Consider the following 24,784-nt stretch of genomic DNA (forward strand, 5'->3'; position numbering starts at 1 on the left):
TACAAGAACCCCTGGGGTACAGTCCAATTGATCTGAGAGAGGGAGAGGGAGAGGGAGAGGGAGAGGGAGAGGGAGAGGGAGAGGGAGAGGGAGAGGGAGAGGGAGAGGGAGAGGGAGAGAGAGAGGGAGAGGGAGAGGGAGAGGGAGAGGGAGAGGGAGAGGGAGAGGGAGAGGGATGAAGGGAGAGGAAGAGGGATGAAGGGAGAGGAAGAGGGAGAGGGATGAAGGGAGAGGAAGAGGGAGATGGAGAGGGAGAGGGATGAAGGGAGAGGAAGAGGGAGATGGAGAGGGAGAGGGAGAGGGAGAAGGAGAGGGAGAGGGAGAGGGAGAGGGAGAGGGAGAGGGAGAGGGAGAGGGAGAGGGAGAGGGAGAGGGAGAGGGAGAGGGAGAGGGAGAGGGAGAGGGAGAGGGAGAGGGAGAGGGAGCGGGAGCGGGAGAGGGAGAGGGAGAGGGAGAGGGAGAGGGAGAGGGAGAGGGAGAGGGAGAAGGACACCAATTTATTGTTGCACTTATTTATGCATTCATTGGTTGTTTCTTGTATGTGCCTTGATCAAAGATTGAAACCACAACCTTGGCATATCAGGAAGACACTCTAACCACCTGAGCTACCTGGCCAGAGTCCATATTTTCTATATTTTTGTGAATTTCAAAACGAAATCTTCAGGGCTCTTTCCTGATAATTGGATGAAAACTGTTTCAGCATCATCTGTGTTTTGCTCCCTAAGCAATGTAAGGTGTGTAAAGTGCCCTCTGCTGGTTAAGTGGAGATACTTCAAAAACACTTCATGGGAGTTTGGTTGGAACAATTAACGAAGTGTTCCCTATAGACTTAGCCTTCAAATTTTAAATGATATAAAATACACATCATACTTTTGGCCAAATCAGAAGACATTCTTCCTGTTTCAAGCTGCTTCAGAAATGTTTTTAAGGGGACTTATTCTCTTGGCATCAGAAAAATCAATTTATTAAGAGCCACATTCTTTAAAATAAACTAGAATTATTGGAATATTTCACTCCTTTACAAGCCAAATTAATGTGTGAACATTCTTACTATTTCAAGAGGCAATTATGTAACTTGTTCAAAATGATATATTATATTAGTACTTTAATTGGTTAAGTGGCTTAATGATTAGACAAACTAAAGATTGAGGGCTACTATACTGCATAGATTATATACATGTAACCACACATGTATGCACACAGATGTGGAGGTACACTAAACTTCAAAGCAAAATAAATAGAAACACTTTTTCGGGCTAGCAGGAAAAGAAACTATTGTTTATCTTTTTAAAAATATATCTTTATTGATTTCAGAGAGGGAGAGAGAGACAGAAACATCAATGATGAGAGAGAATCATTGATCAGCTGCCTCCTGCATGCCCCCCACTGGGAATCAAGCTTGCAACCCGGACATGTGCCTTTGACCAGGATCGAACCCAGGACCCCTCAATCCGCAGGCTGATGCTCTATCCACTGAGCCAAATCAGCTAGGGCTGCTTATCTTTCTTGCTTTATTTGAGAGTGGACCAAAAAAAGGGACTTTCCCCAAATTTTTATTTTAGCTTTCATTACGCTGTCATTCATGAGCCAGTGTTCTCTGCTTCTCTGTCAGAGAGGACAAAGGTTTCTCAGCATCTTGTTTACGTGTAGAACTTAAAAGAATAAAATTTTATTCCATTCTGTGTGAATGGTTTGAACAATGAACAAAGAATCCACACAGAAGCTGTTGTATCTGTGTTAAATTATTGAGAACATCTATGATGGCTTGACATTGGTTCATAAATGAGAAACAATTGATGGAGGGAGTATTATTATTATTATTATTATTATTATTATTATTATTGCAAAAGCTGGTTTGAGCTGAAAAAATAGGTCCTGCAATTGCAATTAATAGGTCATTAGGATGCAACTAAAGTTATTTTGAGCTTTGAAAATACATGACATCGTGCAATAAGCTTTCTTTTCCTTATAACAGAAAATAAGCAGAATAATTAAAATGGGGGAAAGGTCGCATAAAAAACAATGCAGACTATCCAGCTCCAGCCCAGACCTGCTGAATTAGATCCCGTAATTCTAAGAAGGTCCTCCATGTGATTTGAGTCTTCGTAGATGTAAGTTTTCTGGTTAAGAACAATATAAGAAAAATATTTCCAAATATAACTTAAAGCAGTTCTTCTCCTTCATGTGAAATCAATCACCCAAGCAGCAAAGTAACTACAACAATACATCCAAATTTGCATTTTAATTATACAGTTTCCATTAAAAAAGCATGGTAGTCACCATTTTGATCAGCTGACACTAGCTTTTTTACTCTTTTAGAGAATTCATCCTCTATTTTATGGCTTAGCTAATAAATGTAAGCTGTGAAGTAACACCTACATTTTATAACTATGTTACATTGGCCAACACTCAGAGATCTAACTTCAATAGTTATTTGTGAGGAAAAAAGCAGCTAGTACATTTTTTGGGAGTTGGCTTGTTTGTTTGCTTTTGAAAGTTTTCCTTGGGTCCTTATTTCTCTACAAAGACTCAGTGAGCCTGAGCAGAGCAGTAAGCTTTTGTCACATGTGAAAACAGGAATAGGAACCAGCCAGGAATGCTTAAAAGGAATTGCCAAGTGACACTCAGGAGATTATCCATGATAATTATGCCAGAAGCTTGGTGATTTGATTTTTCTCCAGCACTGCTTGGCAGACCAGGAGCAAAACCAGACCAAGAGAGACAGAATTAAGATTGGCAAGATAGGGCAGCAAAGGAATGAGGGCTGAGGGTTCTGGTTAAATGCTGGCTATTGAAATGCTTAATCAACTCAGGTGACAATTAACTACACAGAAGCAATAGCAGGCTTTGTCAAATTGCAGCATGAAATATGGCACAGTCTTGAATATTATTCAAATTAAACTTTATATCAAAAGTGAATTCTAAAACGTAGCCACTCTTATAAAAAAAAAAAAATGCTGCAATCAATGCTTAAGAAATTCTGACTGAGAACAGATTGGTGGCTGACAGAGATGGAGAGGTAGGGGTGGGGAGAAAGGAATGGGAATAAAAAAGAGTTCTGACCTCAAATTATTCATGTTTTATGCCAAAGAAAAACAAATAAATAATTGCTTAAAGAAACATGTCATAATGACACTAACAGGCATAGTTTATGAAGCAATAAAGCATGTCTAATGAAGAAAAACAACATAGTAAAACTAGCTCACTGAGAATTCGCGTTCCTTCATGCAGCTGCTCCCACCCCCCTTCAGAGAATTGCTTTTACAAGTGATGTATCTGGATCATCAGATTAAGCTTTTCAGCCTCAGGGACTCCCTACTTTATGAGGCTGACTCACTTTTAGTCTTTCTATGTCAAGAAAGTCCCGAAATTCCCTCACTGTAATTATAAGACATGTCCCCACGTCGAGGTGATACGGAGGCTGAGAAGTTCCACAGTCTGCCATCTGCAAGCTAGACACCCAGGAGAGCTGATGGTCTAGTTCCTGTCCACATCCAGAGCCTGAGAACCAGGAGAGCCGATGTAATGGTGTAAGTTTCAGTTCAAAAGCCAGCAGGCTTAAAACTCAAGGAGAGCTGGTGCTTCAGGTCAAATCTGAAGGCAAGAAACAACCAATATCCCAGCTCATCCCCTCAGGCACAGTAGTTTCCTCTTACTCAAGGAGGGTTGTCATTTTTGTTCTAGCCAGGCCTTCAACTAATAAGTTACGGCCCACCCACATGAGGGAGGGAAATCTGCTTTACTCAGTCCACCAGTTCAAATATTAACCCTCACTGACACACTCTGAGTAATGTTTGACAAAATATCTGGACACCCCGTAGCCCTGTCCAGTCGACACACAAAACTAAGCATCACAACAACTGAAACTATTCTTTAACTGGCTCTTCTGTTTCTCTTCTTGATTTGTTTTAGTCCAGTGGTTGGCAAACCATGGCTCATGAGCCACATGCAGCAATTTGGCCCCTTGAGTGTGGCTCTTCCACAAAATACTACAGCCTGGGAGAGTCTATTTTGAAGAAGTGGTGTTAGAAGAAGTTTAAGTTTAAAAAATTTGGCTCTCAGAAGAGATTTCAATCATTGTACTGTTGATATTTGGCTCTGTTGACTAATGAGTTTGCCGACCACTGATTTAGTCTATTCTTCACACACCAACCAGTGATATTTTTTTACATTTTTTTTCTTTTCTTTTTTTTTTACATTTTAAAATGCAATCTACTCACCAAAGTCCATGAAGTCGTATAAAGCCTTGAGGACTACCTCTCCACCTCACTCTGTTTCAGATCCACAGTTCTCCTCACTGGTCTAACTTCATCCAGCCTTGATACCCATCTCTTCCTTCTGACTGGAAAACTCCCACCCATTCCCATCTCTTTCCACTCGCTCACTTCATTTACACCCCTGATAAATGTCAACTCCAGAAATAAGATGTCCCTGAGCAAATACTTATACATGCACTTAATCAATCTCTACTCATTGACTTAATTTATCAGTGTAATTATTGGTAACTGACAGATATTATATATTATTCATTGTAGTTATTAGCATATGACAGGTTATTATTGATTTATTGACTGTGCTCCATTAGAGAGGAACTTTCTCTGCCTTATTTGTGGGTGTGTCCCAAATTCCTAGAACAGTGCCTGGCACATAGTTGGTGTTCAATAAACACTTTTAGGAAGGAAGAGAGAGTTATGAGCCTAAAAACTATCAAGTAGCCAAGGTCCTCAGACCAGTCTTACACTGGGTTCTATTTCTTATTACCTCATTTGCTTTTTCCTTTCCGATTTCTATATAACAAAAGGTGCCTAAAGAAAGATGTTCCAAATGTTTCTGTATCTGCATAAAATTGTCATGTATGATATAATCCTATTCTGAATCATTTTTAAAAAAAAAATAACTCCACAAGTTAATTATAGTGCTGCTTCAAGAATTCTAATTCATTAATGTTTAAAAACAAGATTGCCCTCAAGGCTGAAAGTTGGCTTATAAATGTTCATCTTAGATTTAAAAACAAGTAAGTTTTGGCACTCTAGGGAAGAGCTCTAAACTTGTGTCAATGCCATGACTAAGAGATTGTGGCTGGAAATAAAACAGGAGTTTCCTGATCTACTGTGCTGCATCATTATGTGGATATTGGAAACAACTTCAAAGTTGGCATTAAGCTTTTAAGTTTACACCCTTGGTGATACTTATCTGTAATTGGGAGTTGGAGAGAAGTAGGGAGACAAGGAGACTCTGGAAGAAATCTCCTAAAACTGCTTTATAAATAACTTCACCATTATTGACTTATTTTTATGCCACTTATGTGGAGGTATTAGGCATTTGGATATTTAACATCTAATACTGGTTACTTTGAAGACAGCCAATGCACACTCCTCATTCCATCTATTTTCTCAGACTTACTAGTAATTATTGGATAACACCAAACTATTTCAAAATACAGAAAGTAATCCACAGAAATTCCAGGAAAATATACATTAGAAAAAAAAAAAGTACTAAAATACAACCATGGAAAATGTCATTTTAGAGTAGCCTTATTTTTAGTAAATGCCTAATTTATAAATATTATAATTTCTTGCACAAGTGTAAACAGTACATTAATAATGGCAATACTATAGGACTCTCCTATATCTTAATTAAGAAGAAAAAGTACTCCCTGTTTTTTGTTACTGGTGTTTTCTCTATAAAGAAAATAATGAAACTGGCAAGCCAATAATATAAGAGTCATTTACATTTTAGTGTTTGAGGCATAATTACATATGTAAGTTGTCACAATGGTTTAGCTTTCCTTTGAAATAAAAACATTTCTTTAGCATAGTTTTAATCATGAAACCACAATTGAGCAGTTGTAACCAAGGTTATTGATAGCGTTTAACCTTTATAATCTCTATTAGGAAATAGAAGAAAAGGAAATAAACCATCTTTTAATTCAATAAAATAGCAAGATCTGATCCAACACATATAAATTGTCCCACTACAGTGATATGTGTGAAATGAACAAACATTAAAGAGCAGGGTAATTTATAGAAACAACTAGCTTTCATTATGTATCCATTGTGAGGAAAGCCAGAACATGAAAACTGAGTCAGAGCTGAGGCAGAATAGTGTGATGAGAGGGGACCTGCAGGTTTGTTCCCCATCCAGTTGGAGATGGGGAACAGGGCAGCCAGAATCAGCTCTGTATGGATGCTGCTCTTGCCGGCTAAGCAATCAAACAGGCAAGGATGAATAGATCAGAATGAATTTGCTTGGTGAAAGCCTCTCCCAAATTTGCTATGTGAAAGATCTCCTCAAGCAAATGTATAGAATCAGCAATAAAATTCAAAAACAGAAAGAAAAACAACAAAACACTACTGATCTTACCAGTACATGGTTATTCTAAACTAGCTCTACAATACTATCTCCCCATGCTGTCACTTGTTATCAGTGTTTTCTATACATCAACATCCAAATACATTCACAAAAGTATCTTGCTTATTATCAACTATATTCCCTCTGACACACACTGGGTTTGACCCAGCAGAAAATAACTTAATCACCACAGTTGAAAGCAAGGTACATATGGACCGCTCATCCAATTTTATATTCCATTCTTATTCCTTGAGTATTTTCTCTTCAACCATACAGAATCTATTTCTGCCTCCTACCCAGAAAAGTGCTATCCTTGAATGAAAATAGTAATTATATTTGTACTTCTTATATTATTTCAACTTGGAAAAGAAAGAAGAGGAAACATAAACGGGCTTTCTTTCCCCCCTAAAAACTCTGTCTTGAGGTCTCATATTTTATTTTCTTATTTGTGTTTATTTGATTTTATTTATACAATAGAAAGAACTCGCCAGCTCAGTATCCCACAAACCTCTCCTCTTCTCACCCCCTCGCCTCCTCTACCCCTGAGGAAAGGAATGGGACAAATAGAATCCCTGCCTGAAAATGGTTTTTTTTAAAAGCACATTATAAAATATTGATAAGAATATTGAGCAGATTCCTCAGGTGGTTCCTCAGATGAATTTTCTATCACTGCTGCAAGGGAAACACTAGAAGTTTCAAGAGTGACCTTGTCACAGACTAGCTTGCATTACTCTGCTGACACCCAGCACAGGTACAAGAACGTTAACCACCAATAACTTTGTGAGAAAGGGCCGTCAGAATGGACCCATAAACCTGCCTTATTTCTTGAAGTAGTCACCAGGAAGGTGAGGTAAACTGACAATGCATTCCCTGCATTCCTGAATGAGAAGACAACCTGCCCAGCCTCTACAGCCACACCTTACACATTCCACTCTCCACAGTAACCTGAAAGAGGAACCCTTTAGGGCAAAATCAGCCCTAAAGGGTTCAAAATCAGCCCATATTTCTGATACAAGTGTGGGTATATTGAAGATTTTCCTATTGAGCCCACTGATAGGACACAAACACACAAATGAATGGCTCAAACCAAGTTTTCTGAAATACCATTGCTTTCAAAGGGAATGACAAGCATGAGTAGATCAATGAAATCTATAGTCATTCAGCAAACTAGTCCATGTAAAGGGGCAGAGTTTACTTTTTTTTTTTTTTTTTTACATTTTTTTTAGTAAATTATTATCTGTGTACATATTTTAACATTGAGTGTTTACTTTCTTGATCCTTTAGCTCAGTGGTTCTCAACCAGGGATGATTTTACCCTATAGGGTCATTGGAACTGTCAGGAGATATTTTCGGCTGTCACAAATGGGGGTTGGGAGCATGATGCTACTGTTATCTAGTGAGTTGAGGCCCAAGATGCTGCTAAACATTCTATAACGCACAAGGCAGACAAAGAATTATCTGGCCCAAAACGTCAGAAGTCATTAGGACCACAGCTGAGAAACCTTGCTTTAGCTAAATATAAAATAAGTCACTGCAGGCCCAAGATGACTATAAGTCTTAGGGTTAATAACACATGTGATGTTTTCTACACATATTGTATTTCATGCACACTAACACATCAGGTGGCAAACATTATTCTAGTTCAACAGTTTTCACCATCAGAATATCTTGCTTGCACAAAATAATACTAATGTAAAGTGTAATTGAAAAAAATTTAAAAAACAAAACAATTATCTTGCCTGCTTCTCATGGTTTTGTATTGAGCTTGAACCTTTTTATTCCAAAAAAACTTATCATTTTGAGTTTCAATTATTTAAAATACCCACCATTAATACCAGCTACTTTTTTGGAAGACTCAAACTTCTGAGTAAGATTTTTTTTTCTAGTATGACTTTGTAAAAAATAGGAAGGACAGAAAAGATAAGAGTATATATATATATATATATATATATATATATATATATGCCTAAGCAACCGTTCAACCATTTGACTATTCACTATGACGTGCACTGACCACCAGGGGACAGACACTCAATGCACTGGCATGGAAATATAGAACAGACTGATGAATCTCAGAGGGAAGTGGGGAGGGGAGATGGTGGGAAGAGATTAACCTAGGATCTTATATGCATACTAGAGGCCCAGTGCACATATTCGCTGGGAGGATTGGGCTGAAACTGGCAGTCTGATATCCCCTGAGGGGTCCCTTATTGCAAGAGAGTGCAGGCCAGGCTGAGGGACCCCAGTGTATTTATAATATAAAACTCAGTTAAGTAAGAAAAACCACATCTCTTTGGTAACATGGTTACTGTCTTCCCAAATAAAAAATAATAATAATCATGAATGCTTCAAGCAAAGCAGTCAATATATTTCTAAATTATCTAAACATCCCTTCCTGTATTGTCATTGCTTATGTTTTTCACACAGGCCCATAGTAAATCCATTGCCATGGCTGCCAAGCCAAATATACATGGTAACTGACATAAAATGGAACTATAGCTACAGGAAAGAAAATAAGAAAAGAGAAATGGAAGAGAGGGTTTGGAATACTACAATCACTCAGGTTAACAAATTTAACACAGAAATTGTATAATTCTTACTGTATTTTATGTAACTTGCTGTATCTACCCTACACAAGCCTCATTCACAGAACTCGTGTCAATCCACACACATGAACTAAGTGGGCCAAAGGGAACCCACATTCCTGATCACAGACCATTTGGCTAAGATGACTTTCTTCCCAAGGAACTGCTCATGCACAGGCTGGCCATGATATCAATAGCCTGGAAGGAAAAAGTAACCTGATCTATTCAGATTTCTCTCTTGGGAATCTCAACTAGGAGACACCATTTCTAACAGGAAAAAAGTAATCATGGAAGGCAGTTGCCATGTTTAAGCTGAGCATTGGAGAAACAGGAGAATGTTCCCAAAATCCTTACAATAAAATATTCTATATCTCACTTAGCTTGAGAGCAGCACTGAAAAAAGCATTAACTGCATGTAAAACTGGTGAATTTTGATTAATGCCTTTGGCTGTATGAATGTCAACTTCCTGTCTTTATTCCTCCAATGTCCTTATCTGTCTTTGTTCCTCCAATACATCCCTATAAACTAGAAAAATGCTTGCCCCAATAGGCACTCCATTATTTATTAAAAGAATGAACATGCTACCAAAGAACATTCGTTGAATGTCTGTGTGTCAGACCATCTATATATCATCCAATTCCATCCTCATAACAACCCTACTAGATAGATACTACTTCACACTTGAAATTAAGGCTTTGGGGTTTGCCGCAACCAATATTCCACACAAGCATCAGAGGAAGGAATCAAATGAGGCATGATAACAACTTCAAATCAATTGAGCTTAGCCCACTTCTGAGGCTATGGTCACACTTATACTCCTACATTCCATTGAAAATGCTCATTGTCCTGTATTTGGGAAATCATCCAATTTAATATGCTGGAAATTCATTTCATTTTAGTTTCTAGAGATAAAATCCAAAACAGATAGAATTTCTGATGCTTAAAATAGAAGTATTTGGAGAGATCTTTGGATTTAAAATTACATTTGTGATTTCATCTCATCACAGAATCAGGAGATTGAATAAAACCTCTGGGGACCAACAACTAACCACCACAATTCAAGCATTCCAAATATGCAGGGTGTTTGAGATCAAAAGCTAATTTCATTTAAAATGCATGTAATTAATCCAAGAAATGACAATTTAAAGTCTAAGTGTTAAACTAAGAATAGCTCAAGCCATTGGAGAAGACAGAGAATACTTGCAATACAATCCGAGCTTTTAATTTTCACAAAAGTTATTTTAATATAAAATCTATTTAGTTTATTAAACTGAATATTCTTTTTTAAATATATTTTTAATTGATTTTTTTACAGAGAGGAAAGGAGGGAGATAGTTAGAAACATCAATGAGAGAGAAACATCAATCAGCTGCCTCCTGCGCACCCACTACTGGGGATGTGCCCGAAATGAAGGTACATGCCCTTGACCAGAATCAAACCTGGGACCTTTCAGTCTGCAGGCTGACACTCTATCCACTGAACAAAACAGGTTAGGACTAAACAAAATAGTCTTCTTAGAAAGATTTCAAAAACCAAATTTATTTAATTTATTCCTTAATACCTTGCAATGCACTCTATTACTAGGATTCATATATATATATATTCATATATTGCAATACATTCATATGTTGCTAGACAGATATTTTCTAGTAAAAAGACTCTGAATAATTCATTTCTGTCAAAATTATGATGAGATTTTCTTTTAGCTATTTTTTAAATTAAACTTATTGGGGTGAAATTGGTTAATAAAATTATACAGGTTTCAAGTATATAAGTCTATGATACGTGATCTGTATATTGTATTGTGTGTCCACCATCCAAAGCCAAATCTTCTTCCATCCTTGACCCCTTTTCCACTTTACCACCTCCTCAACTCCCTGACTTCATTTTTATAACAACTGAAAACCCAAACATTTTGGTACTGGTAAGTTTAATTTTTCATGCCTTTAACATCTGCATACACATCATAGCCAAACAGAAGGTTTCTGAGAATATTATAAACACAACTTAACTATTCCAAAGAGAATATTTTTTTTCCTTTACATTCTAATTGTTAGCTCTTAAACTTAGTGTTTTGTGAAATTAAATTTTTTAACAGAATTCTGTCATCAACCTTGATTTTTAGGTATTGTTAACATTTTCAATATTATCCATCATTTGCATTTTAATTATAAATTATTTATTTTCAAAGACATGGCCCCACCTTATTATTGGTCTCTTCAGTGTCTTGACCCACCAAAATATTTATAAAATGATAGTGTGGAGTATTTTTCATATGCAAAATTCTAAATTTAAAGCTAAAAATCTAGAGAATCATCCATAGTCATTTTATGGATAATATTTCTGAGAAAAGAAAAAAAAAAAAAGACATGTCCAACATCACACATGATGTTGGAAGGAAACCTATTATATAAAGTAAATGAGCCAGGAAGTCTCGAGCATTTTACAAATAAACTCCAAGACCTGTGTGCTGGGTGAGGGTAATGCATAAGCAGGAAGTACCAAAAAATGGAACAAAGAGTAAACACTGGACAGTTTCCCTAAACTGTGGTCAACTAGCAAACAATGTCTGCAAGCTAAGCTTCAAAGGAATGTGATCACAAACAAATGCAATTTGTAGAAGAAATAAACCAAGAAAGGAGATATATGAGTTTTGCGGGCACAAAAATCAAAACAAACAAAAAATAAATAAAATAAAAATTTCCAGCTGAAGGGAAACAGAGACGTACTAAAGGTGTAAGGAGAACATCACAAAACATGCTTTTTTTGAGCAAAAAAAAAAAAAATCCCAAACCTAATTTCTATAATAATTCCAGATAAGAGAACCTATGTCTATATTTTCACGTTTCAAAAAACAAAGAAATCTAATTTTGAAGACAATTTATTACTTACCAAACCTGCTATTGGTGTGGACAGTCTATTGATCTTCTTTATGACACCAGGTTTAAGCTTATTAATCAAACTGAAAGTGAATAAAGAAACAAGATATACAATTACAAGAGTGCCAATATCAATTTAATGTTCTTTTTAACATTCTCAAAAATTGTATAGGTCACTATTCCATCCCCAATATGTTTTTCGGAGCTAAGGGTCCTGCAGAAAGCAAACAACTGAGAAAACAATTCCAGAAAGAGTCAGAACAGTGCTGCAAACAATGGTGAGTGGTCCTCTTAGACCAGAGACATACTTCTTTATCCAAAGCCAAGTTTTTAAAATAGTGAGCTCACCATGTATTAAAGAAAGATAATATCTCATTATTGCAAACTGCCAGTTTAAGAATCTCTTCATTATAATTTTATTCACTTGGTCCTTAGAATACTTTTTCTTTTAATCATTTTCATTGATTATTTTCTCAAACCAATCCTTTTTTTTACTTTATGTGAAGATTGACAGTACTATTTATTCCAATTTTCCCTTTTATATGAAGAATAAAAAATGAATTAATGCAGCTATAAATAATAATATTCATAGGTTCTTCTTAGAGTTCAATATATAATATACATATATAGCTATATTTTTGTGTAGACATTTGAATGTCTGAATGTAAAGAGATCCTTATTTTAAAAGTTAGTTTCAAGGCTATATACTATTTCGCATATTTAAAGAGTGCAGTGGGAACTCATCCTCATAGCCAACTAGTTCTTATGGGTATTTCATTCAAGTCCATGATTGATTGCTTTGTTACCATAGCAAAATGACTGAATGAAAAATTAAATTAAATGTACCAGAACTCCCCAAAATAGCCTGAAAGTTACCTCAAAATCTAACATTGAACAAATTTAAGTTGCTATGACAATTATATATGTCGCCACACTCTAGAATACCAAAATAGAACACAGCTTTGATACTTGGAGTACACTTTTTGGTTCTAAATCTAGATTACTGTGAATTCTATTTTTTCATGGTTCACTAGTACAGTGCCAGGCCACAGAGAAATTTAATTCTAAAATAATGCTTTTCTAAAAATAAAAAAATAAAAAATAATAATGCTTTTCTATTCGTTCTAGCATGGTTAATTAATCATCAATTACTGCCATAAAGCAGTAACTTAAAACACTGACTTTCTACCCACAAAAAATAAATAAATATTATTTATTCTGTAACTGAGCTCCACTAGGAAAGCAAAGAAAAGAGAAAGAATCAAACATTATTAATTCACTGGTCTCCTCTCCACAATGAACGACAGAAAGAAAAAAAAATCTGACACTTGTGGAATGTCACTCGTTCAACATTCCAGAGATTTATATACACACTTGAGTGTGCTAAAAATAAAAAAGACAAAAGTCTCAATTTAATAACCTTCAGAATGTCGTTCAACTGGATTCAAAAGGGTGGATTATGAAGACTTAGTCTGGTGAACAAAAGATGTTTTTCTGTTTTCATAGTTTCTTGACACAAAGATCTTTGGAAGATTTAATAAAACCACCTCCTAGACTTTAAGCATTCTCTAGAAGTGTTAACACCTTCATTCCTAATTTATTTTTTTAATATATTTTATTGATTTTTTACAGAGAGGAAGGGAGAGAGATAAGAGTCAGAAACATCAATGGGAGAGAAACATTGATCAGCTGCCTCCTGCACACCTCCTACTGGAGATGTGCCCACAACCAAGGTATATGCCTTTGACTGGAATCGAACCTGGGACCTTTCAGTCTACAGGCCGACGCTCTGTCCATTGAGCCAAACCAGCTAGGACCCTTAATTTCTTTATTTATTCACTAAAAGCAATGTGGGAAGGAAGGCTTTCTCTTTTCATGGCCACTTTAGTTTTCTTTAATGACTAGCTCAGAGGCTAGACAAGAATTGAACAGGTTTATAAGAAATCAGAGTTCCAAATTAACCGTTCTAGCTGTTCCCTATCAACCAAGTATTTCTAAATTCTATTAAAGGTGGCATTCTTACAGTGCACAGAAGAAGCAATAACCGAAACATTACTTAATAGGAACATATTCTGGCACAATGTAAGTCAAGAAACCTGTGGCAGTCGACCATTAGCTTGGCAGTAACTTTCCAACAGTTAACTTGGATCTTAAAATACAAGCTTTCATTGACATTAAATGTTGAAGATCAATATGAGATAGAGCAACATATAGATGGAATGTCAGGGAAGTCTAACATTCATTGTCCTTGTTAGAGGAAGAGAGTCATACATCCCTCCTCCACCCATCTGAGTCACTGGGGACTTTGTCCAGATCATTCCATTTACCTGTTTACTTCACTGATTATTTTTGTATTACAGTGTTAGTAATATCAAGAGCACTTTTTAAAAAGACAGTTTCTGGGATGGATAATACTCTCAATTAAATCAGCCAGAGGAGGAAGTAAGGGATTGAGGTAAAGAAACCAGCCGGATAAATGTTGTCTCCCTGATTTGAGCTGACTCCTCCCTCACCAGAAGGTTCCAGAGCTACTACTTAGAAACAATAAATGCACAGTGGACTGGAGCCCCTCTCCACTCCTGAGCTTCCTAATACAGGTACAAACTCAGAAATAACCACGGGGACAAACCTACACTCTGGATAATACACAGACCACCCTCTAAAGAATGTATCACCAGAGAAAAAGGCTGTTCTATCTGTCAACTGTTAAAACTATATCGGTTCTAGGCACTAGAATATAAAGAAAATGCAGTTTGGGCAAATACTGACCATCCATAAAGAATTATTTTCATATACAATTAAAGGAAGACCTTGTAGGAATAAAAATAGGTTGCATTAAGTATATCTAAAGGAATGGGATATAGTCTTATGTCCAATAAAATACAAGTATCATGCAAGAGAAATACTGTTCTCTTTTGCAAATAAAACTTCTTTGTATAAGTGTTCTTCAATTATATATGTTCCCAAAGGCAATACTGACTTCAGGTGACTGGCTCTACTCAAGAAAGAGCTAACATGATAACCTCCCAGATTCCTCTGAGCACAAGGGACCATTTCCTCCTCTTGCATCCCCATATCCCACCCCTCTAGCCCCATGTAAACATTACACAGCCACCTCAGCACACCTTCTCTCAGACCATGGCAGGAACCTGGTGATGTGCTCTGATAGCCCTCAGAGGTCTGCTCTTTGGTAAGATTAAAACCAGAACAGAAAACACTGAGTCATCTGGTACCCCACACTAGAAGGCCCTCACAATTTGGCCTACAAACTTCTCCTTCAGCTCATCTTTCCAGTTGTAGTCTACTTCCTTTCCTCTTTTCACCAAAACACTCCTCCAAGGGAGTTCAGTTGCACAACAGACGCTAGAAAAGGGCTCTGTTCCAAACCCTTGTCGCCAGTGACTGTGACATGACCTTAATGAAACTCAGAAGTGAGATGCAGAGCTGCCCATGAAGCTCAATGTGATGTCCAGCTCAGTTGTGGCTTTTAATCAGAATTTGATGCTCGGTCGGCTGGTCTCCGAAAATTAGTTTCAAATGCCAAACTACATTTCCCCCTTCTCAGGAAGCTCTTCAGCAGAGGTGCAAAATGTAGAGAATCTTTTGACTTCCTATTTCAAGGATTTTCCAAATGCACCAGAGAGACTAACATCAAAGAGCACATCAATCCACTGCGAGTGAAATTTTAAACTATAAATTATTTGGTTAGTCACTCACATATTACTAATATCTTTCTGTCAGCCATGTTTTTTAAATATATACCCAACAAAACATTTCCTATTGGTAACTAAAATTTTTAAAGTATAATTAAGAGATTACACGGTTCTTTACAATATTTGTTTTACCCATTATTTGACATTTTCTCATTTGCCTAGTTTTCTTCTAGAGGCAAAATTTGCTCAACAAGCATTTGAATGCTTCCAAAGATTCTAGAGCACTTTTTTTGTGATCAGCCACAGAGCAGCCAGACAATGATGGTGCTATGCACACCCAGGACTATTCTCTTAATCCAAACCTCCTCGCATTGAGCAAGGTACCTGGCATTGAGTAGGTGATTTAAAAATACTGGCCAAACTCCACTAACTTCTGATGCATAAAATTTTCTGTTAATAATTCAAAACATCTCTTTTTTTATAGAAATAACTTTAATAAAAAGTTTATCGTTGGTTTCACTCAAATACTAGAAATGGTTTTTTGCTTCTCCCACCCAACAAGGACACCTCTTATTTTTCTGTTGGCACAGAAAATCAGTGTTCTCTCCTAATTGTCAAATGTTGGTCAAGAGAGTAAACTCTTAATCAGATATATTAATTGTAATGGTTATCTTTTTTAATCATGTAAGCTGCTTTTTACTTTATTATGTTTGTCCACAAAAATAATATACATCTGTAGCATAAATTTTCCTGACTGCATATAGTCCCTTCTATGGATGAATCAGAATGTACGTTAAAATATTCTATAACTGTTTGACTGATTATCTTAAATAAATTCCTTACTAAGATTTTAACTTAATTACTTCCATCTAAATTCTTAAGCTGTAATATTTTTTAAATAATATTGTTGGGGGAAGCCCTGGCTGGTGTGACTCAGTTGGTTGGAGCATCATCCCATGCACCAAAAGGTAGCAGACCCTGGTTAGAGTGTTGGTCACGGGTTCGATTCCCAGTCAAGGGCACACATCCCCCTCGATGTTTCTTTCTCTCTCTCTCCCTCTCCATCTCCCTTCTTTCCTTAATGAAACTGCCATTCACATAATCAATTTAACCTGTTTTCCTATCACGTTTTAATTTAAACAAGGAGTTGGCAAAGTTTTTCTATAAAGAACCAGGGTAAATAATGTACCCTGTTTCCCCGAAAATAAGACAGTGTCTTATATTAATTTTTTCTCCCAAAGTTGCGCTAGGTCTTATTTTCAGGGGATGTCTTATCTTTCTATGTGCTAGTTCTTATTTTCGGAGGATGTCTTATTTTCGGTGAAACACAGGTAGATATTTAGGTTGTTTTCAATATTTTTCTTTGTGAAAATGCTTTATACATATCTTTTCCCCATTTTGTAGTATTTTCTTAGATTCCCAAAAGAACCATTATTGGGAAGTCTTGTCATTTTTATAATAAATAAATATAGGTTTATATGAATAAATAAATTAGTTATTTATTAATGTACCAGCTTATATTCAATTGATCATTTTGAGAATATTACAGAGTATGTTGCCTCGATATAACCAATATTTTATAACAGATTTTAAATTATCGTATTTACTAGTTTCAATTAAAAAAAATAGTATCTGCAGAGAACAAACTGACACTTCTACCTTTTATTTTTTAGTACACCATCATTCTCATCTATTTCTCAGAGGCCTCATCACTAAAACCTTGTAAGTTTCCTCTTGGTAATTTACATTTAAGGTGAGAAAACCCTATAGATGGTACATGCAGGTTCATAAAACATACATAAGCTTTCCAACTCCAAGTTTGAGGCCACAATATAAAAAATTTCTATAAAATTGGCAATCAGCCTGTACAGTACAACTACCTTAGCAGAAGTAATTTTTAAAATTAATGTTTTCCCAGCTTACATTCAACTTTTATACTACTCTTTTTTGAATGATGTTCTTGCTACATATAGATATAAAATTATGGGGCAGATGGGGGGTGGTATTGAAAATGAAAGCATACAGATGATAACCATAAAATACTGCTATAAAAAAAAAGTTTAAATTTTTTTAAATTATCTATACGAAGTTGAACAATTAATTGTATCTTTGTTTATGTGCTGCTGGTTACCAAATAATGTAGAAACGTCAAAGTTTTATTACTTTAAGAAAAATTGTTCTTATTACTTAAATTTCAATGGCTGTCATATGGATCAGGGTCAATATTTATGCTGGAGAGCCATATAGAAGCAACTGTGCTCAGGAAACTCAAAGCCAAAAAGAGCTCTAATAAAAAGCCATCACCATCACCCAAGAGCCTCCAGGCTACGATTGAGCACTGCACAGGAGCCAAAGGGGCCACAAAGGCCACTGCCACTCTACCCCAAAAAGGACAGAGTTCTCTTGGCATAAATAAGAAGTGACCAAGTTCTCTATCTTGTCTGATGTCTTAAAACAATCCCTTAAGAGCCCCATAGACAATTAATAGAAATATTTTTGACATTTTTTCCTTCTACTGAATGTATCTCTAACAAAACATCATGGTACTTTTAGGCACACTGCCAAGTCACAACATGGCAGTTATAAATACAAGCAGGATTTCTCAAACCAATAGGGGAATCTCTTGCTCCCTCTCTCCAAGCTGCCAGCCATGGAAAAGAAGACCTGGTCACAGTGTGAGAAGAGTATTCCCAATAATGTGAACCACTCAAAAGCTACAAACTTCTGATACACAGATGATTTGGGAAAGAGCAAAGACATAGCATTACCCCAAGGATGGGAAGTGTAGACTGACTAACCAGCAACACATCCAGTAAGATTGCTTTCAAATACATCTTCTTGCTTCATAAGGAAAATAAATAATGGTTTCATTTCAATGTTTTCAAGATTGCTATCATAAGATGAGTAACTATGAAATTATAGCTTATCAGTACTGGATAGGCCACTAAATATATTAGCAAAATGATAGAATTCTGCTAAAACCACAGAACAAAAGAGGCTTGTGGTTATTTATAGAATAGCAAATTGTATATCTTTTAAATATCTATTAAGGTAGGCCTCATGAACCTTGATAAACAATGAAGACAGGAGACATACTAATGAATGCTATCAATAAAATTTATAGAAAATTATAAGGAGGAGCTAAAATCAACTTCTAGACTCTTGTCAATTCTTTTACTAATTAGAAAACCCCAAATTAGATCTTGTTCCACCTCACTGTTTAGAAAGCCAAGAGAGGTCACTACATGTCTAAGGCACACAGTAGAAGAATTACTACAACAGACTTGAGCTAGGAGGGTCTCGTTAGCCCTCAACTCATCAGATCCCACAGACAATCAAACAGCATGATATTGAAATGATCAACAGAAAATACTAATTTCAATAGTCAAACAGACTAAAAGGTAATAAATACACATATCCTCATTACTCAGATGTGTATCTTGCCTGAAACCTCAGTGCAGAGTTTATACCCAATTTGGGCTCTAAGAAAGGGGAGTCCACTCTAGCTGGCTGAAACCTATGATAAGCTCACTTCTCCCAACACTTCACTTTGACATTTCAGAATGCCGGTTCAAAAAGGATAACCCATTAGTAAAGAATAAAAGACTGCTAAAATCACTAAATAAAACAATAATAAAAGTATTTAATGGCGATAAACTAGAATGCCTAGAGATTTTTAAAAGGCAACAAGCAAAACCTATATTTCACAAGAATTGGTCTTTTTTGTGTTTGTGTGTGGCAGTGAACCAAACTGAAGTCAGTCTTTTCCTATAATATAATAAATTCAGATTTTTAAGATATCCTTGTCATATTCTAAAACTTGAGATCTCCTGTGGGTAAAATAATCTCAAAGACATACAGCTTACAATATTTACCATTAATTTAAGTCTGGGCTTTTAATACCAGGCTTCTCAGCAACTGATTTTGATTTCCTTGTAGGCATTATAACTCAGGTAGCTGTGATTAAACAGAGGAATGCCTGCCACCAGGCCAACTAGGTAAGCTGTCTTCAGTTTCAAATTTATACAGAATAGTTATGTGGACTTTTTCCAACACTACACCTTTTAGATTAATATGTCTCCATTAACCAATGGCTATCCAGGTGACTCACAATTAAGAGAAAGATTATTTTAATACAAACATCATGCAGTGTCCCACAGAAACTACAACTGATTATCACAGCTGAATGTTTAAAGGATAGGATGTGAGGGCGATCTGGCTGCGACATCTGTCACCCCATTGATTGCCAGGGTTGAATGTTTAAAGGATAGGTACTAAACAGATTGATTAGACTTATATGGGAATGCGCCATGCCTCAAACTGGTGTTATTTCAATGAAGAAACCATCTAAGAATGAGCCTTTGGAAGTTGTAAATAAAAGTGACGTGTTTTCCATTTTTATTTAATTTATCGGGGCAGTATTGATTAACAAAATTGTACAGTTTACAGGTGCATAATTCCACAACACATCATCTGTACTCTGTATTGTGTGTTCACCACCCCAAATCACGTCTTCTTCCATCACCATTTATGGCGCCTAAAACCTCCTCCATCTTTTCCCACTCACCCTCCCCCAGCAATCACCACACTGTTGTCTGTGTCTATGAGTTTTTGCTCTTTTTTTTTTTCTTTTTTGCTCATTCCCTCCACCACAAACCTCAGCCCTCCAAACACCCTCACCCCCAGCTGTCAGCCTGCTCTCTATCTATGAGTCCGTCTCTGTGTTGCTTGTTAGTTCATTTTGTTCCTTAGATTTTACATGTGAGTGAAATCATATGGTACTTGTCTTTCTCTAACTGGCTTATTATGTAACTTAATTCTCTCCAGGTTAAAAGCCATTATGTCTCTAAACATTCAACAGAATGTTTGCTGTGATCATTAAAGTAGAACTTACATATTTATCCTAAAAGTATTGCTTGTGGTCAAAATAGTTTCTCAGCAACCCTGCATATTCTCACTAGCAATAGTTTGGATATAGTTTTCAGAAATCACCTCAAGTCACTCAGACCCCAGGCTGGTACATAAACTGCATTTTAAATAAAAATTAAAAAAAAAAAACAAGCATCACTATCAAGTATATTTAATGACCTAGTTACGGAAGCAATGCCCCAAATGGGAGGAATTCTCTAAAAAAATTATTTTGAATAATAGTTCAGCACTGGAAGTATATAACCACAGAGTGACTTCTTTGAAAACCTCACCTATTTGTACTATATACTGTCATATGTCTGAAAACAATTCTATAACTCATAAGCACACTTCCTACATGAACCTGCCTAACGCCTATCCTGTCTTGTGGGGCTTACAATTGACATCAAAGTTATTTGGCTGTGAACCACTAAATAGTGTATACCAGTAATTTTCAACTTCAGTGTGCCACAATAATTTTTAAAACATACAATACCTTGACTTTTTAGTCAGGGACACTGACCTCTTTTCCCTTATATTGTCTAATTTTTAAAAAATGACAAAAGCCAACACAACAATAGCCATACAGTGTGAATGAATCAAAATTATACTTATTTTTTGGTCAGGAGATCAATAAAATGTTTGCGTTGTGCTGCAGAATTTTAGTAATTAGTTTATGTGTACCATGAAATGAAAAAAAGGTTGAAAATCACTAATCTCTACTCATAGCAAAGAAGTTTTCAGATCACATGTGTCTTTCTAGCAATCATTTTTGTTCTTTCATGCTCTGAACACAATAGAACACATTTAAATCATATAGTCTTCAAATCCAAATAAAGTAATTTCCTATCTGTGACCAATTGGGCTGACCACATCATAGTGTTAAAAATTAGTTTAACACTATTTGGCAACAATAATTCAGAATGTGGCCTCAGAAGAGGTTGAGATGCATCCCTGAAACCTTCCTGTGGCCCTTCTTCATATGCCTGTCCTACAACGTATTAGCTGGAATCGCATGAAATTGACATTCCTATAGGTCACAGATGGTTGAATAGCAAAAACTGGGTATGGCTCAACTTAATAATATTGCTCTAAAGAAGTTTAAACACCCATCAACAGAGCTGGTAAAATGAGATTATTATCTAGATGTCCACCAACCTATGTATTTCTACACAGTTTGATAGTTTACAAAAACCTATTAAGTTCCATATATGTTATGGAACTTTGCAACCCTGTAAAGTAAGCAGATTAGATATCCTGATCTCCACTTTACAGGTGAGAAAATAAGGCTCGGATGTTAAGTTACTTGCTCAAATGTCCAAAAGTAATAGAGCAAGGAATCAAACCGATACCCTTTGACTCCTTCTGCTTGCTGCAAACAACCTTCCTTTAGAAGAAGAATCAAAATCATCTAAGTGAAAACATATATATTCCTAATGCTTATTGGTGGACAGATTCCATCAATACCTATGCAATAAATGTCTATTATAGATTGGAATACATAAGTGCTTTCAAAAATGCGAGTACATACTCAAGTACATTCTTATCATTTATTGGCTCAGTTCTGCAACCTGTACTCTCACGCATTCATCCTTATACCCCATGGGCCTGCCTGCCCCTAACCCCCAAAGGTCACATACCCAGCTAACTATACTATGCATCATTGAGGAACAAAACATTACACTAAACATACAATGTAGGCCTCATACCATCAATCTTTATTTTACTTAAAGATAACTAAAGCCTGGGATGTGATTCTCAATATTTGTTAATTAAATGAGTGGTCCATGACTCAAGTTGATTGTGGTAATGTAACGACTCCACTTACAGTTTACTTTTTTTTAATATATTTTATTGATTTTGTACAGAGATGAAGGGAGAGAGATAGAGAGTTAGAAACATCGATGAGAGAGAGTCATCGATCAACTGCTCTTGCACACCCCCCACTGGGGACATGCCCGCAACCAAGGTACATGCCCTTGACCGGAATCGAACCCGGGACCTTTCAGTCCCCAAGCCGACGCTCTATCCATTGAGCCAAACCGGTTTCGGCTCCACTTACAGTTTAGAAGAAACATTTGCTACTGCTTAAATTTGTTCTACAATCATCACTATTTATTGATAAAAGAAAAAAGTTTTACACAAACTTCTAATACAGGCAATTCCATACATTAAAATAATCTGAGTAAGTGACAGTTGGTACAATGTAATAAGGCTTTCTCCTCAATCACCCACCCCTACTGGCTCATCAAGCAATAATAGAACCATTCTTGTTTACTAATTTAAAATAATATATATTTCACCAATGCTATCTTTAGATACAGAGGCTGATAGCCCCTTATTACTGTCTGGAACTATGGGGTGTCCATTTGCAGGGATCAAATCTCACTTCTTACCAGGTAAACATATCTGTGACTATTGTAGCCATGGAGAAGGGAGTGAAAGTGGACATACTTTATAACATGCACACGCACCTTTGCTTTTAAATTGTTTGTAATGCTTTAAATACTTACTCACACAACAGAACACCATTCTCTAGAGAGGCTCGAAAATCCTGTGTTTCAAAGTTCTTCTCTGTTACTGCCTGAAAGACAGATTTCAGTATTAATTTTTTTTTAACTGGGAATAAGACACAAGTCAAATTCAGATTAATTGATATGCATCTGATATTATCACTGAAGGATATGCATATTATCAAAAGCTTTTCCACAAAAGAAATTATATGAGGTTCTGTGTTACAAAGAGTGAGGTTAACCATTTTAGTATGAAAATATAAACAGAAAAAAACGCAATGAGCATTTTCTGTAATGTAACCATTTTATGGATAATAAAAGTTGGTAGCTACAGTTTGAACATATTTTGTATTTAAAAATCTGTGGGTGGTCTATTTTATTAAAAGTAAATAAAAACAGTAAATAAACTTTAAATACCAACTATATATGCACATAATTAATTTCAATTCCATCTTTAAATTCCTCACATTTCATTACAAAGATAAATAGCAGAGGACCTGACTCTCCTTAAATGTATCCATGAAACGGTCTGTGTAAAGAGCTATTTACTGAAACATCCAAGAGAGACGAATGTTAAATCCTAACACAGAGAAACAAAAAAGATAGAGAAATGGTAGACAGTAAGAATTTCAAGCAGATAATTCCTCACTTAAGACTCCTATATATAAGCAGGCCACCTAAGGTTACCACCATAAATGTACTTAGTGAAACTGCTGGGAAAATCTCTACAGATTCTGTCTCTTGGGGATAGGGGGAATGGGAAGGGAGTTCCATAGGGAAAACAATAGAGAAAACAGTAGAAGGGAAACTGCTCCAAAAACAACTCTTGGGACTGGATCCCCAGCTAAGGGTGTGGGCAAGAAAACCACCATCTGCTAGCAGGAGTCCTTGTTCCACCTGCCACTTCAGGAAGAAATACAATCTTGGAAACCTGATTTGGGAAGTAATCCATCTTAACTCCCAGATGAGCCAAAGTGCCCCCCTATCCTTATTTGCCACTGCTAGCTTTACTGTCCACCTGGAATCCCTATATGTCTTCTGCATCTTTCCCACAATGCCCGACATAGCTCTAGCGAGACACACTACCTGTTAACTGACACAACAATGGGTAATTTTAGAATTAAGGTTAGTTTTTCACAACATGGTTCTACAAATATGGACAGGAGGCAAGGCTAGAGTGACACACAAAAAGGCAGGAGCATCCTGTACATGGCATTCATCTACAGCAGTGTTTCCCAAACTTCTCTCATGATGAGAATCACCTGGTGGAGTTGTTAAAATACAGATTCCTGAATCCCAACTAAGAACTTAAGTATACAATTTTACCTATATGTTCCCAAAAATTCTAGTTTAGCACTTCTTAGTTGAGATTCAGGAATCTGTATTTTAACAACTTCACCAGGTGATTATCATCATGAGAGAAGTTTGGGAAACACTGATCTACAGGACAGCTACACTGCTGTGGAAATCAAACACCTGCTGAGTATCTCTGGTGCAGATACTTAACCTGGATACTGGGTGGAGATCTTAAAAAAAAAAGCAGGAGGGGGGATTCTTCCCTCAAGAACTTCACAGCTGCATAAGTAAAAGACAAAGTTTAAAAGCACAGTAAACGCAAACAGAATGGCACATTTGGGGGTAGATAACCTTGAGTGGTCCATTTATGATCTCGGGTAATCTGTGTAGCACAAACTCCTATTTCCCCAAGTAGATCCAATACAAACTCAAGATGAGCACTGATCCCATCTAATGAGAACATAGTGATATCTAATTTTTCTGGGAACTCCTACCCAAAGCCAAAAAGCACAAAAGGGCCCAGGAATATCAAAGCACATATCAAAGTCCATTTTCTCTAGTCATAGGAAAGCCACTCAGAACCACCAAGACTTAGTTG

General features: G+C 36.4%; 1 protein-coding gene across 20 annotated transcripts in view; it reads right to left on the reverse strand.

Annotated features, from left to right (window-relative positions):
• The window catches only part of LMO7 (LIM domain 7), a 202,932-nt gene that overhangs the window by 108,804 nt on the left and 69,344 nt on the right, over positions 1-24,784 (reverse strand). For 17 of the 20 annotated variants that reach the window (XM_084876464.1, XM_084876462.1, XM_084876461.1 and 14 more), the window contains exons 2-3: positions 22,891-22,961; positions 11,830-11,899 (exon numbers count right to left, since the gene is read on the reverse strand). In XM_084876464.1, the coding sequence (XP_084732590.1) occupies positions 11,830-11,899; positions 22,891-22,961 (141 nt within the window). The remainder of the gene's footprint in view (positions 1-11,829; positions 11,900-22,890; positions 22,962-24,784) is intronic. The other 3 variants (XM_084876459.1, XM_084876457.1, XM_084876458.1) reach the window with 2 other exon arrangements.

This window comes from Pipistrellus hanaki (assembly GCF_964339955.1).
Source record: "Pipistrellus hanaki genome assembly, chromosome: 3".
NCBI classification, from domain to species: Eukaryota; Metazoa; Chordata; class Mammalia; order Chiroptera; family Vespertilionidae; genus Pipistrellus; species Pipistrellus hanaki.